This window comes from Schistocerca cancellata, chromosome 3, assembly GCF_023864275.1.
Source record: "Schistocerca cancellata isolate TAMUIC-IGC-003103 chromosome 3, iqSchCanc2.1, whole genome shotgun sequence".
Lineage (NCBI taxonomy): Eukaryota > Metazoa > Arthropoda > Insecta > Orthoptera > Acrididae > Schistocerca > Schistocerca cancellata.
The window spans coordinates 382,195,346-382,208,618 of record NC_064628.1 but is presented as its reverse complement, the minus strand read 5'-3'; the positions used below and the strand labels follow the sequence as shown (position 1 = coordinate 382,208,618).

Sequence of the window (13,273 nt, the reverse complement as noted above, 5' to 3'; positions counted from 1 at the left end):
TGGTAGAGGCGGACCAATTCCATGGCCTCCACTCTCTCCTGACCTCAACCCTCTTGATTTTCATTTATGGGGGCATTTGAAAGCTCTTGTCTACGCAACCCCGGTACCAAATGTAGAGACTCTTCGTGCTCGTATTGTAGACGGCTGTGATACAATACGCCATTCTCCAGGGCTGCATCAGCGCATCAGGGATTCCATGCGACGGAGGGTGGACGCATGTATCCTCGCTAACGGAGGACATTTTGAACATTTCCTGTAACAGAGTGTTTGAAGTCACGCTGGTACGTTCTGTTGCTGTGTGTTTCCATTCCATGATTAATGTGATTTGAAGAGAAGTAATAAAATGAGCTCTAACATGGAAAGTAAGCGTTTCCGGACACATGTCCACATAACATATTTTCTTTCTTTGTGTGTGAGGAAAGTTTCCTGAAAGTTTGGCCGTACCTTTTTGTAACACCCTGTATAAGCTGCCCTGCATGAGTTGTGTTGGTTGCAGTAGTAACAGTGTGGATGGAGGGCTGGACAGGAGAGTGGGAGGCAGAACGGGATGGATAGAGAGAAGGGAGAAGGAGGGTAGGAACACAGACAGAGGGGAGTGGGGGAGGAGAATGTGGACAGTGCAGAGAGGAAGTGGAGGAGGTGGACGCAGAGAGGGTTGAGGAGAGACTAGACAGAGAGAGGGGAGGATGGGATTAACAGAGAGAGGGGGAGGAGCAGATGTAAAGGAAGAGGTATTGTTGATCAGAGAGAGGGGGGAGAGATTATAGAGAGAACGGTGAGGAGGAGTTGTAAAAAGAAAGGGGTAGGAGGAGGAGATGATCAGAGAGAAGGGGAGGATGAGATGTTCAGAGAGAAAGGGAGGAGACGCTAGACAGAGAGGGACGTGGAAGAGATGAAGAGAGAGAGAGAGAGTGGGGAGGATGAGGTGTACAGAGTGACAGTGGAAAATATGGAAACAGAGAGGTGGGAGAAGGTGTTTGCAATATTGGACAGAGTGACTGAGGAAGACGCGGAAACAGTGAGGGAGGAGGAGGTGTGTGCAATATAGTGTCGAACACATCTGTGGGCAAAGCCACAGGAAAATACAAGAAACAGTAGTGGCCATCCCAGCACTAACCCCTTGGCGCCATCAACTTAACTGTGTTCCAATAAGACGCCACATCATAGGTAATCCCATTAGTGTGCAGTATGATCATTCACTGCCTGTTCTTAATCAGAGTAAAGGCTATGAGATGCTCCCCTTAGAAACAACCCTTGCCTGCAGCCAAGAAGCTCCAGACACCCCGCTGGCGCTGGCCGATGTGGCCGTGCGGTTCTAGGCGCTGCAGTATGGAATCGCGAGACTGCTACGGTCGCAGGTTCGAATCCTGCCTTCGGGAATGGATGTGTGTGATGTCCTTAGGTTAGTTAGGTTTAACCATTTCTATGTTCTAGGGGACTAATGACCTCAGAAGTTGAGTCCTATAGTGCTCAGAGCCATTTGAACCATTTGAACACAGACACCTCTCCATTTCTGCATGCCTGCTCACGTGGGCAGCAGCTTAGGCTCTCTGTAGGTATCTAGAACTATGTTGAGCATTTTAAAAATGTACCTGTACAGAGGCAACCTGTAACAAAGGAGGGTGGATGGTGCTGAGCGTCCTACCAAACTGCAAGATCTTAGATGGGTCCTTTGGTGTTTTATTCACGCATGTGCCAATGTCACAGCACCCTGTCATCACTTCACAGCAGGTCGACTGCAAAAGAACAAGTACCCTTCACTGCTTCGACTCTCATTCAGATTTCATCGAATGATTTTGAAACGGTCACTAGTGGTTTCAGCCTGTACACCATAGAAAAAACTGCAGTCACACTGCACTCCAAAGGCGTGCAAACCTTCAGCAGATTTTCAGCCCCACGATGTCCTTACAGAAGGGTCGAATCGTCCAGGGCGTGTCAGCTGTGTCAGTGGTTGTCGAGAACGCCACCCTGTTGCTCATCACACAGCAAACTGTCATTTTCAATCGTGCAATCTGTGAGAATTAACGCCTCAAAGAAAGGGATGATTTCATTGATGTACCTTATTGCACTCCCCTGAGGACTTCTCGTGCCCACTCTGAGCACCAGTACGTCTGAAATGTTTTGCTTGCCCACCTACAAGAAAACAGCGTGGTTTCATTGCTGGGCGTCGCGGCTCGGACCTCAACTGTGGAGGCGTCAAAAGAACTGGTGAGATGTGGGTAAGATTGGCTGCGGCGACCCTCCCATCGAATGACTCTTCCGCGGTAGCGTTAGACAGAAGTGTGGTGCAATTTGGTGCCAATGTGACGTCATTAACCCACCGTACACCGCACATGAACTTCTGAGCTCTGGCCTTTTTCCGGATGTGTCGATTCGTCACAGTTTGAAAAGTCGCCGATCCCGAGGGTGTTGTAGCAAGGTGCCATGATTTTGGGTCGTTACACAGGAAGCTGGTAGGCATGTCAGCACCAAATTTCAAACTTCTACGTCGCAAAGACAGACAATTACCAGGTTTCGACAAAATGATACTTTGTGTTGAGTAGTGTACCTACATCACTCAGACCTCTACATGTTGGTCCTATACTTACACTGTTGCTGTAGCTGCAGTCATGGTCAAATGGCTCTGAGCACTATGGGACTGAAGGACTTAACACCTGAGGTCATCAGTCCCCTAGAACTTAGAACTACTTAAACCGAACTAACCTGAGATCACACATATCCAAGCCCGAGGAAGGATTCGAACCTGCGACCGTAGCGGTCGCGGTTCCGGACTGAAGCGCCTAGAACCGCTCGGCCACTGCTGCCGGCATTGCAGTCATGAAAATGCTTGCACCTCAGTAGGTATGGGAAGGGGAGATTGGCAAAATTTATTGGTGACAGTGAGGTGGTCTGTGGTGCGATCACTCATGGAAAAATTCCTGCAGTAATTGGTGTTACAGGTGCACCGTTTTTTAGACTGAAGTCAGCTGACATTTGTCCCTGTTTAAAAGAAATCTCGAACAAAGGAATCACCTTCAAAGACAAATGGTTCAAATGGCTCTGAGCACTATGGGACTCAACTGCCGAGGTCATTAGTCCCCTAGAACTTAGAACTAGTTAAACCTAACTAACCTAAGGACATCACAAACATCCATGCCCGAGGCAGGATTCGAACCTGCGACCGTAGCGGTCTTGCGGTTCCAGACTGCAGCGCCTTTAACCGCACGGCCACATCGGCCGGCCCTTCAAAGACAGTCAGGAATCCAAGTAGTGATGGAATTAGCACATTTCATCAAAATGTAAGAGGAGTTAGAGAGAAACGTAATGAACTGTGAGCCGTGCGTGGCTCATGTTCCCACCATCATGTATTTTACACCCTGTTTTTAACGTACTTCCACCTCACTCGTTAATTTAAATTGCTGGTGTCACTGAGTTGCTGCTTTGCCTGACCATGAGCGACGCTAACAGCGCGTATCGATACATCCCCTCTCGTAGTATCTTTCTCGACTGCTATTACTTCCCAGTCGTTGTCTGTTGTAGGCCAGTTCGGGTCGCGGGTTCGCGCTGCCAGTGAGTTGGAACGCATCTGGACTGCAGTCCGGACCTGCCAGTCGGGGAGTTGTAATGCGGCACTAGTGCAGTCAGGTTGGAGCAGCAGTGACGTCTGCGTCGACATGGCTCGCCCGACCATTGCTGCCACACATCACTTGAGCCAGGCCACGGTCTTGGTGGATCGTCGGTCGGTCGTCCTACCGGACGACGCATTTTGGGTCTCCGATCGTTCATAGTCGGCTGTGTGTGTGTGCATCGACTCCTGATTTGTCTTCGTGCGTGCTTAGTTACTGTTGGGTATCGTTCAGGTCTTCGTGCAAGTGTTTGTCAGGTTGTGTGTGTAGTTGGCGTTATTTCCACTAACGACTATTTTAGATGTTATTCTGAGAGGAGTCGGTCGGTTGGTGCGGACCAGGGAGGATATCTCCGCGTGGTGCAGTCGACTGGGTCCGCTGGCGGTCCCTGCGCAGTGTCGGAGCGTGTGTAGAGCTGTCTGATCACTACGAGCTTCGTGGCTCACCGACTCAGGACGTCAAAGTTGAGTGGTGTTTCAAGTACCCAAGCCACGTCCATTCATGTTGTGTGGTTCGTTTCGGTGATTCGCTGTTGGGGAGGTTTTCCTGTGAGCAACACCGAATGTTTATATTGCTGAAATTTAGCCACCATGCGGTGGAATTATCTATATTGGTTGACTACAATTCAAGTGTACCAGCGGAATTTTCTGCCTTCTGGCCGTTAGTGTTCCGGTTACCTGCCCTGACCACTAACGTAATTTCAGGCAGTGTCTTTCCTCAGCTGTTGTCGCTGTCCAACATGGTGTGTAGTTTTGATAGCTTAATACATATACATATTTGATTGTGGATAATTAGGTCCACAACATTTTGTGTTTGAGTTCTCATGTACCGATTGGTGGCAAGCATGTCGTTTTGTCGGTCGGTCCGTGGCTGTCCCTTGGTTGGTTCAAATGGTTCAAATGGTTCAAATGGCTCTGAGCACTATGGGACTTAACATCTGAGTTCATCAGTCCCCTAGAACTTAGAACTACTTAAACCTAACTAACCTTAGGACATCATACACATCCATGCCCGAGGCAGGATTTGAACCTGCGACCGTAGCAGCCGCCTTGGTTGAGTTCCAACGGGTCAAGTGTAGTTGGGCTCACCACCTGTCTCACCTAAGTGAGCCGGCCGGTGTGGCCGTGCGGTTCTAGGCGCTGCAGTCTGGAACCGCGCGACCGCTACGGTCGCAGGTTCGAATCCTGCCTCGGGCATGGATGTGTGTGATGTCCCTAGGTTAGTTAGGTTTAAGTAGTTCTAAGTTCTAGGGGACTGATGACCTCAGCAGTTAAGTCCCATAGTGCTTAGAGCCATTTGAACCATCACCTAAGTGAACGAGGGCAGACCGACCCCGTGGAGGCTTCTGAGTGCTGTTGTCTTTACTGTCTTTCCCACCGATGTTTAATTGTTTGTTTATAATCTATCATAGCCAATGATTAAAAAAATTCTTGGTTTTACTGTGATTTATGTAAATTAAAGGTCTTCACCCACGTATAAGTAAGTTTGAATTCCGGCCAAGTGGATATTTGCTGAAAGGTTATTGCCGTTGTGTTGTCTTTTCTTTTAGTGCAGTTTCAGATACTTAAAACTTAAGGTTTATGGTTATATTTTTTAAAAATTTTGGAAAATTAATTGTAGGCCTTCGGCCGCTTGGAACCTTATTCTTAAAATTACCTTCCAAGCTTAAACATTGCGGCCTTCTGCCCTTAAAGGTTTATGGTATTTTTGAATTTTGGAACATCAATTGTGAGCCCGCAGCCGCTTAAGACCTTATTCTTAAAATTACCCTTTAAGCGAAAACATTGCAGCCTTCTGCCTTTGAAAGGTTATTGTAATTTATTTTAAAATCTTGAAAATTTTATTGTGGGTCTTCAGCCGTTTATGTTGCATCTTGTTTATGTTTGTCTATCTACTTTTGCCTTGAGGCTTTAAGCCTAGCTGTGATAGATACATATTTTAATTATTTTATTTGTAATTGTATTTGTGTGTCTTTAGTCACTTGAAATTTACCTTGTTGACTTTTAATATTTCTTGTTTGGAGGCCTTCAGCCATGAAAGTTTTGGAGTTTGAGACTCGTAGTTGTAAAAGTTAGGCTATGTGCCGCTTTAGTTGTAAATGTGTTATTAAATTACAATTTTGAGGTGAAACTGACCGACACATTACTTGGCCCCTCCCACAATCCTAATCACCTGATCTGCGCAGCGGGTTTAGCGGGCGTATAAAACTACTTATAGATTCTGACTTTGGACACTATTGGTATATCAGAGTACCACTCAAATACTGTGACGATTCAGAGGCTTCCTTTACCAGGATACAGATTAACTGCCTATTTTTCAAGGAATTCCTTGCGGAGTGGGGAAGTAGTATTCTATTTGAGTCTGTAGACGTATCAAAACACTTCCCTGAACAGGCATTTGAATGTTGTGCAGGGAAAGTTGAATTTCGTGAAACTAAACTTCTAATTGCTGTTATTTGTAGGTCCACTATCTCTGACTTCAGAGCACTTCTGTTCTTGGTCCACTTCATAGGAAGTACCAAAAATTAGTTATATGTGGTGACGTCAATATTAATTTTGTATGTGATGGGCATTGCATTAGTAAAATGGTGAATGGCCTTTCAGACCATGACGCACAAATTTTAACACTGAAAGGTTTCTGTACTCAAATAATAGTTACATATAATTTCGCACTATGTGGAAAAGCAGATCCAACGGCAGTGGCCGAAGTGGCCGAGCGGTTCTAGGCGCTACAGTCTGGAACCGCGCGACCGCTACGGTCGCAGGTTCGAATCCTGCCTCGGGCATGGGTGTGTGTGTGATGTCCTTAAGTTAGTTAGGTTTAAGTAGTTCTAAGTTCTAGGGGACTGATGACCTCAGACGTTAAGTCCCATAGTGCTCAGAACCATTTGAACCAATGGCAGTAGAGATTTTTTTAAACCTTGTTAAGGAACAAGAGTGACAGCTTGTTTCCAGTGCTCACAACATAGATGACAAATGTAATGCTTTCCTTAACACATTTCTCATGCTCTTTGGAAGTTGCTTTCCATTATAACGTGCAAAACAGAGTACTAGCAGTAAAAGGCAACATGAGTGGCTGTCTAGTGGGATCAGAACAATGTGGCAATTAGATCAAAATGTTAGACATAGTCACAATTGAGCCTGAGTAGCTCATTACAAACAGTACTGTAAGGTGCTTAATGTTATAAGAAAGGCACAGAGTTCAGTGTACACAATTTGAATAGGTAATTCCCAGTACAAAATTGAAACCATATGGTCGTTTGTGAAGCAACTGACTGCTCAGCAGCACATGGTGGACAGGATAAAGTCAGTTCGTAGTAAAAATATTTTTATTACTGATAAGTCAAACTTATGTTCAGTATTTAATAATCATTTTCTGAGCATTGCTGGTAAATTAAAAACAAATTTAGATTCTACAGTGAATAATACACTCCTGGAAATAGAAAAAAGAACACATTGACACCGATGTGTCAGACCCACCATACTTGCTCCTGACACTGCGAGAGGGCTGTACAAGCAATGATCACACGCACGGCACAGCGGACACACCAGGAACCGCGGTGTTGGCTGTCGAATGGCGCTAGCTGCGCAGCATTTGTGCACCGCCGCCGTCAGTGTCAGCCAGTTTGCCGTGGCATACGGAGCTCCATCGCAGTCTTTAACACTGGTAGCATGCCGCGACAGCGTGGACGTGAACCGTATGTGCAGTTGACGGACTTTGAGCGAGGGCGTATAGTGGGCATGCGGGAGGCCGGGTGGACGTACCGCCGAATTGCTCAACACGTGGGGCGTGAGGTCTCCACAGTACATCGATGTTGTCGCCAGTGGTCGGCGGAAGGTGCACGTGCCCGTCGACCTGGGACCGGACCGCAGCGACGCACGGATGCACGCCAAGACCGTAGGATCCTACGCAGTGCCGTAGGGGACCGCACCGCCATTTCCCAGCAAATTAGGGACACTGTTGCTCCTGGGGTATCGGCGAGGACCATTCGCAACCGTCTCCATGAAGCTGGGCTACGGTCCCGCACACCGTTAGGCCGTCTTCCGCTCACGCCCCAACATCGTGCAGCCCGCCTCCAGTGGTGTCGCGACAGGCGTGAATGGAGGGACGAATGGAGATGTGTCGTCTTCAGCGATGAGAGTCGCTTCTGCTTTGGTGCCAATGATGGTCGTATGCGTGTTTGGCGCCGTGCAGGTGAGCGCCACAATCAGGACTGCATACGACCGAGGCACACAGGGTCAACACCCGGCATCATGGTGTGGGGAGCGATCTCCTACACTGGCCGTACACCACTGGTGATCGTCGAGGGGACACTGAATAGTGCACGGTACATCCAAACCGTCATCGAACCCATCGTTCTACCATTCCTAGACCGGCAAGGGAACTTGCTGTTCCAACAGGACAATGCACGTCCGCATGTATCCCGTGCCACCCAACGTGCTCTAGAAGGTGTAAGTCAACTACCCTGGCCAGCAAGATCTCCGGATCTGTCCCCCATTGAGCATGTTTGGGACTGGATGAAGCGTCGTCTCACGCGGTCTGCACGTCCAGCACGAACGCTGGTCCAACTGAGGCGCCAGGTGGAAATGGCATGGCAAGCCGTTCCACAGGACTACATCCAGCATCTCTACGATCGTCTCCATGGGAGAATAGCAGCCTGCATTGCTGCGAAAGGTGGATATACACTGTACTAGTGCCGACATTGTGCATGCTCTGTTGCCTGTGTCTATGTGCCTGTGGTTCTGTCAGTGTGATCATGTGATGTATCTGACCCCAGGAATGTGTCAATAAAGTTTCCCCTTCCTGGGACAATGAATTCACGGTGTTCTTATTTCAATTTCCAGGAGTGTATAACTCTCTTGGAAAATGACTTTCTGAGACTAATACCTGAAATACTCTTCTGAGATACTGACAAACAGGGGGCTGAGTCAAAAATTAAATCACTTAAAACTCAGGATTCTCATGGATATGATGGAGTATCTAGCAGAATACTAAAATACTGTGCTGCATGCGTTAATCCTGTTCTTAGCCACATTAATTTTTCCTTTAGGAATGGGCAGTTTCCTGAATGATTAAAGTACTCATTAGTTAAGCTGCTTTATAAAAAGGGAGAAAGGGATAATGTAGACAATTTTAGATCTATTAGCATGCCATCAGTGTTTGCTCAAGTTATTGAAAGGGCTGTGTATGTAAGGGTAACTGATCATTTGATTTCACGTAATCTGACGTCAAATGTGTAGTTTGATTTTAGAAGTGGTGAACAACTGAAAATTCTATATTCTCTTTTCCCTGTGAGGTATTGGAGGGATTAAGCAAGAGGTTTCGGACGCTAGTCATCTTTTTTTATTTAAGTAAGGCACTGACCTGTGTCGATCACGAAAATTGCTCCTGCTGTTGCACCATTATGGAATACCAGGAGCACCTCACAACTGGTTCACCTCTAACTTCATGACTAGACTGCAAGAGGTCACTTTCTAATTTTCTACACTATTGAGAATGGCTCTGATGTAGGGTCTGATTAGGAAACGATTAGATGGGCGGGGGGGGGGGGGGGGGAGCTCCAGGGATAATTGATGGGGCCACTCATGTTCCTTATTTATATAAATGATATACCCTCTAGTATTACAGGTGATTGTAAAATATTTCTGTTTGCTCATGACATTAGCTTTGTAGTGAAGACCTTGTGTGGAACACTGGCACTGTTTCAGATAGTGCAGTTGAAGACATAAGTTCAAGGCTTGTAGAAAATAAACTAATGCTAAATTACTGTTTCTAAGAAACAATACAACAAAACTTAACGTTATAATTACACAGGGCGGGCGGATGATTAATGAGACTGAACAGTTCAAATTTCTATGTGTCCAGGTAGATAGTAAACTGTTGTGGAAAGCCCATATTCAGCCTCTTGTCCAAAGACTTAATGTTGCCATTTTTACTATTAGAACAGTATGTGACATAAGTGATAATTTAACACGAAAAGTAGTCTGCTTTTACTTGCTAGTCTGCTTATTTTCGTTCACTTACGACATATGGTATTATATTTTGGGGCAACTCTTCCCATTCTCAATGGGTGTTTTTGGCTCAGAAATCGATGGTTCAGGCAGTAAGTGGTGCAAGTTTGCAAACCTCTTGTCGACTCCTGTTCATTAGACTGGGTATTCTGGCATTGGCCTCTCAATACATATGTTCTTTAATGTCATTTCTTGTCAACAATATCAGCTTAGTCCTGAGAATTAGCAGTTGTCACTCCGTTAATATCAGGTCGAAATGCAGTGTACATTTGAATCGCACTTCCTTAACCCTTGTGCAGAAAGGCACGCTGCATCCATTTTCAATAAGCTACCACAAGAATTCAAAAGTCTTAGCAGTAACATACGCGCTGTCTCATATAAACTGAATAGTTTCCTCATGTGTCACTCTTATTCTGTCAAGAAGTGCCTTAAAAATTCAGCTGGTTCTTGTGTTATATTGTTGATTGCGTTTATATAATCTTAAGGCTTGTCGTCTTAAAACTAAAATAAGTAAACTCCTCCTGAACAGGCCATGAAGGCGCAACGGTACCGACCAATCACCGTGTCTTCCTCAGACCACAGGCGTCACTGGATGCGGATACGGTGGGGGGTACTGTGGTCAGCACACTGCTCTCCCAGCAGCAAGTCAGTTTACGAGACTGGAGCCGCTACTTCTCAATCAGGTAGCTCCTCATTTTGCCTCACAAGGGGGCTGAGTGCACCCCACTTGCCAACAGTGCTCGGCAGATTGAATGGTCACCTGTCCAAGTGCTAGCCCAGCCCAACAGCGCTTAAATTCAGTGATCTGACAGGAACTGATATTACCACTGTGGCAAGGCCTTTGCCTTGTCGTATTCTTAGAATTCATAAACATTTTAATTTATCTGTTGTTACTTTTCTTTCGTAATTTTATGTACTGGCACGTTCCATGACCATGGAGGTTTGCTCCTCTTTTTGGTCCTTTGGAATTGGGCGTGTAAAGTAAAATTATAAAACTATGTCAGCCGCCTGATGTCACATTCTGCTCAGCTGCGGACTACAGGCAAGTAGACTACAGCCGGTCAGTACTCACGTTGACGACGCTGACGCCGAGCACGACGACCCAGCCCCAGCCGCCATCGGGCGCCACCAGCCGCGGCGCCCGGCGCTCTTCGGCGGCGATTCTCTGCTTCTCCGCCGCCGCCGCCGTCGCCTTCTTCCTTTTCCGCTCGGATCGCTTCCGCCGGTAAGCCACCAGGCGCTCCGTCGTCATCTTGTCCTTCTCGTCCAACATCCTGTCCTTCTCGCCCGACATCGCCTCTTTTTCAGCAGACATGTTTCCTGGAAAAGCAAATACATACTTATACAGTCATAACGATATATTGTAAGCCGTTTAAAAAATACCAGTGTATAGTGTGTAGGCATCTGATGTATTCTATTTATTTCTCGAAAGAAAAAAATACAGGTTGCTATTCATACAGAAAGACAAATGAAGCATAGGCGGAGCCAGAGGAAAACTCACCAAGAGAGGAAGAGTATACAAGAATCAACCTGTTCATTTATCTATTGACTCACATGGCGGGTTTGTTTCAGGATGGAATTAAGACCACAAAGAAAAGAACTGAGACTACTCACCCCGCAAATTAACCTCTGTCACATTATATTACTACACAACTGTTTTCCCACTGGGAACTAAGCTCTCTAGAGGAAATATTATGTGGTGTCACCGCCAGACACCACACTTGCTAGGTGGTAGCCTTTAAATCGGCCGCGGTCCGCTAGTATGCGTCGGACCCGCGTGTCGCCATTATCAGTGATTGCAGACCGAGCGCCGCCACACGGCAGGTCTAGAGACACTTCCTAGCGCTCGCCCCAGTTGTACAGCCGACTTTGCTAGCGATGGTTCACTGACAAATTACTCTCTCATTTGCCGAGACGATAGTTAGCATAGCCTTCAGCTACGTCATTTGCTACGACCTAGCAAGGCGCCTTTATCATTTGCTGTTTATCTTGTGATGCATGTACCGTCAGACCGATGTTCACCAATTATGGATTAAAGTTAAGTATTCCAACAGCTACGACCTTTTTTGCTAAAGTCTAACATCCTTAAATGTTCCAGACCTCACGCCAGCCTGCGTGAGCTTAACGCGTGCCTTTCGGCTACCAATCATAGTGGCTTGGCTATCTTGCCAAGTCACAACATATTAGTCATCCCCTTTAAAGAGTACACTTGTCCATTTGGAACGTTGTAGGTTTTGTACCAGGTACCAGGCAGAAATGTGGCTCTCCACTGTTATCAGATGGCAGTGTCATGATATGTTTGTATGCCATTCGGCTGTAACAAATCAACAGAGTAAGATGGATCAACATGGAGATCTGATAAAATGGCAGAAAGAAGCTATCACGCCTGAATGTACTCGTGACCTCACTGTGAATGAAGTGTCCTGATTTATTAGTGTATCAACGCAGACCGTCCAATGAATCAACAAGATATGATGTATGGCACATAGCTGACCAGCACAGCACAAGAGTCGTGGTGATAAAATGTTGCTAACCCAGAGGAACCGGAGATGAGTGTCGCACCTTGGCAATGACAGTCGGCTTCAAATCTGGCCAGCAATCTATCAGTGGATGCAGGCCCATCTCAATCAGTTTCCAACCAAATATTGCAACGGGAACTGCATGCAATGTATATTTGGAGATTGATTGTAACCTTTCATCTATATACGGCGTAATTACGAAGTCTATCAAAATAAAGATGTCAGAGAAACTAATAAACAGAGATGGAAGTTTCAATTCAAACGAGGCTTGAGGTCCGACAGTTAATTTATCAAGAGCTTGCTGGCTATCACTCATACCAGAACTGTGTTTCAAGGAATTTCAGTGCAGGCTCTCAACACCAAAGGAGCATCACACAAGGGCATAGTGGGCATCAGTAATCGATCTCAGGTATAAATAGCGGCGTGAGACCAAAAATAGTTCACAGTGTGGTTGGAGTACACACAGCAACAAAACTCGCACCACTTGAAGAAGGCGAATGGGCCAGTCGTCCAAATATAATGCATAAAATGGAAACAATATCTCGGCAGCATTCCTAGAAGCGCACCATTAGTCTGTGTTTACCAGAAGAGTTTGGTTTTATGTGCTGGCAACCAACCTATTCTCTGGTTTATAATTTAATCAAAAATGGTTCAAATGGCTCTGAGCACTATGGGACTTAACATCTTAGGTCATCAGTCCCCTAGAACTTAGAACTACTTAAACCTAACTAACCTAAGGACATCACACACAGCCATGCCCGAGGCAGGATTCGAACCTGCGACCGTAGCAGTCCCGCGGTTCCGGACTGCAGCGCCTAGAACCGCAAGACCACCACGGCCGGCTATATAATTTAATCCATATAAATTATGAACATTGGAGTGTTGTATTTGTATTTCACGGTACTTGGACAAACTGCTGCAAAATTTGTAAACAGATGGAAGGCTACAATCCGACTCCAGGTGTCCACTGCAAGCAGTTCCCTTCTCATTGTTCGGTTGGAGAGCAGCATTCACTGACAGTTTTCTGTCAAGTTTGAAACCAATAGTCACTCATAAGGCGTGATCCTCGTCTTTGGACCCTGTGAGTTAGCAGCTTTTTTCGACCACTATTCTTATGCCATGTTAAATGGCTGTATGC

General features: G+C 46.2%; 1 protein-coding gene across 1 annotated transcript in view; it reads right to left on the bottom strand.

Moving 5' to 3' along the window:
* Positions 1-13,273, bottom strand: part of LOC126176721 (uncharacterized) — a 622,696-nt gene that overhangs the window by 416,446 nt on the left and 192,977 nt on the right. Inside the window, exon 2 of the mRNA XM_049923889.1 lies at positions 10,689-10,936. Within this exon, the coding sequence (XP_049779846.1) occupies positions 10,689-10,931 (243 nt within the window). The 5' untranslated portion in view covers positions 10,932-10,936. The remainder of the gene's footprint in view (positions 1-10,688; positions 10,937-13,273) is intronic.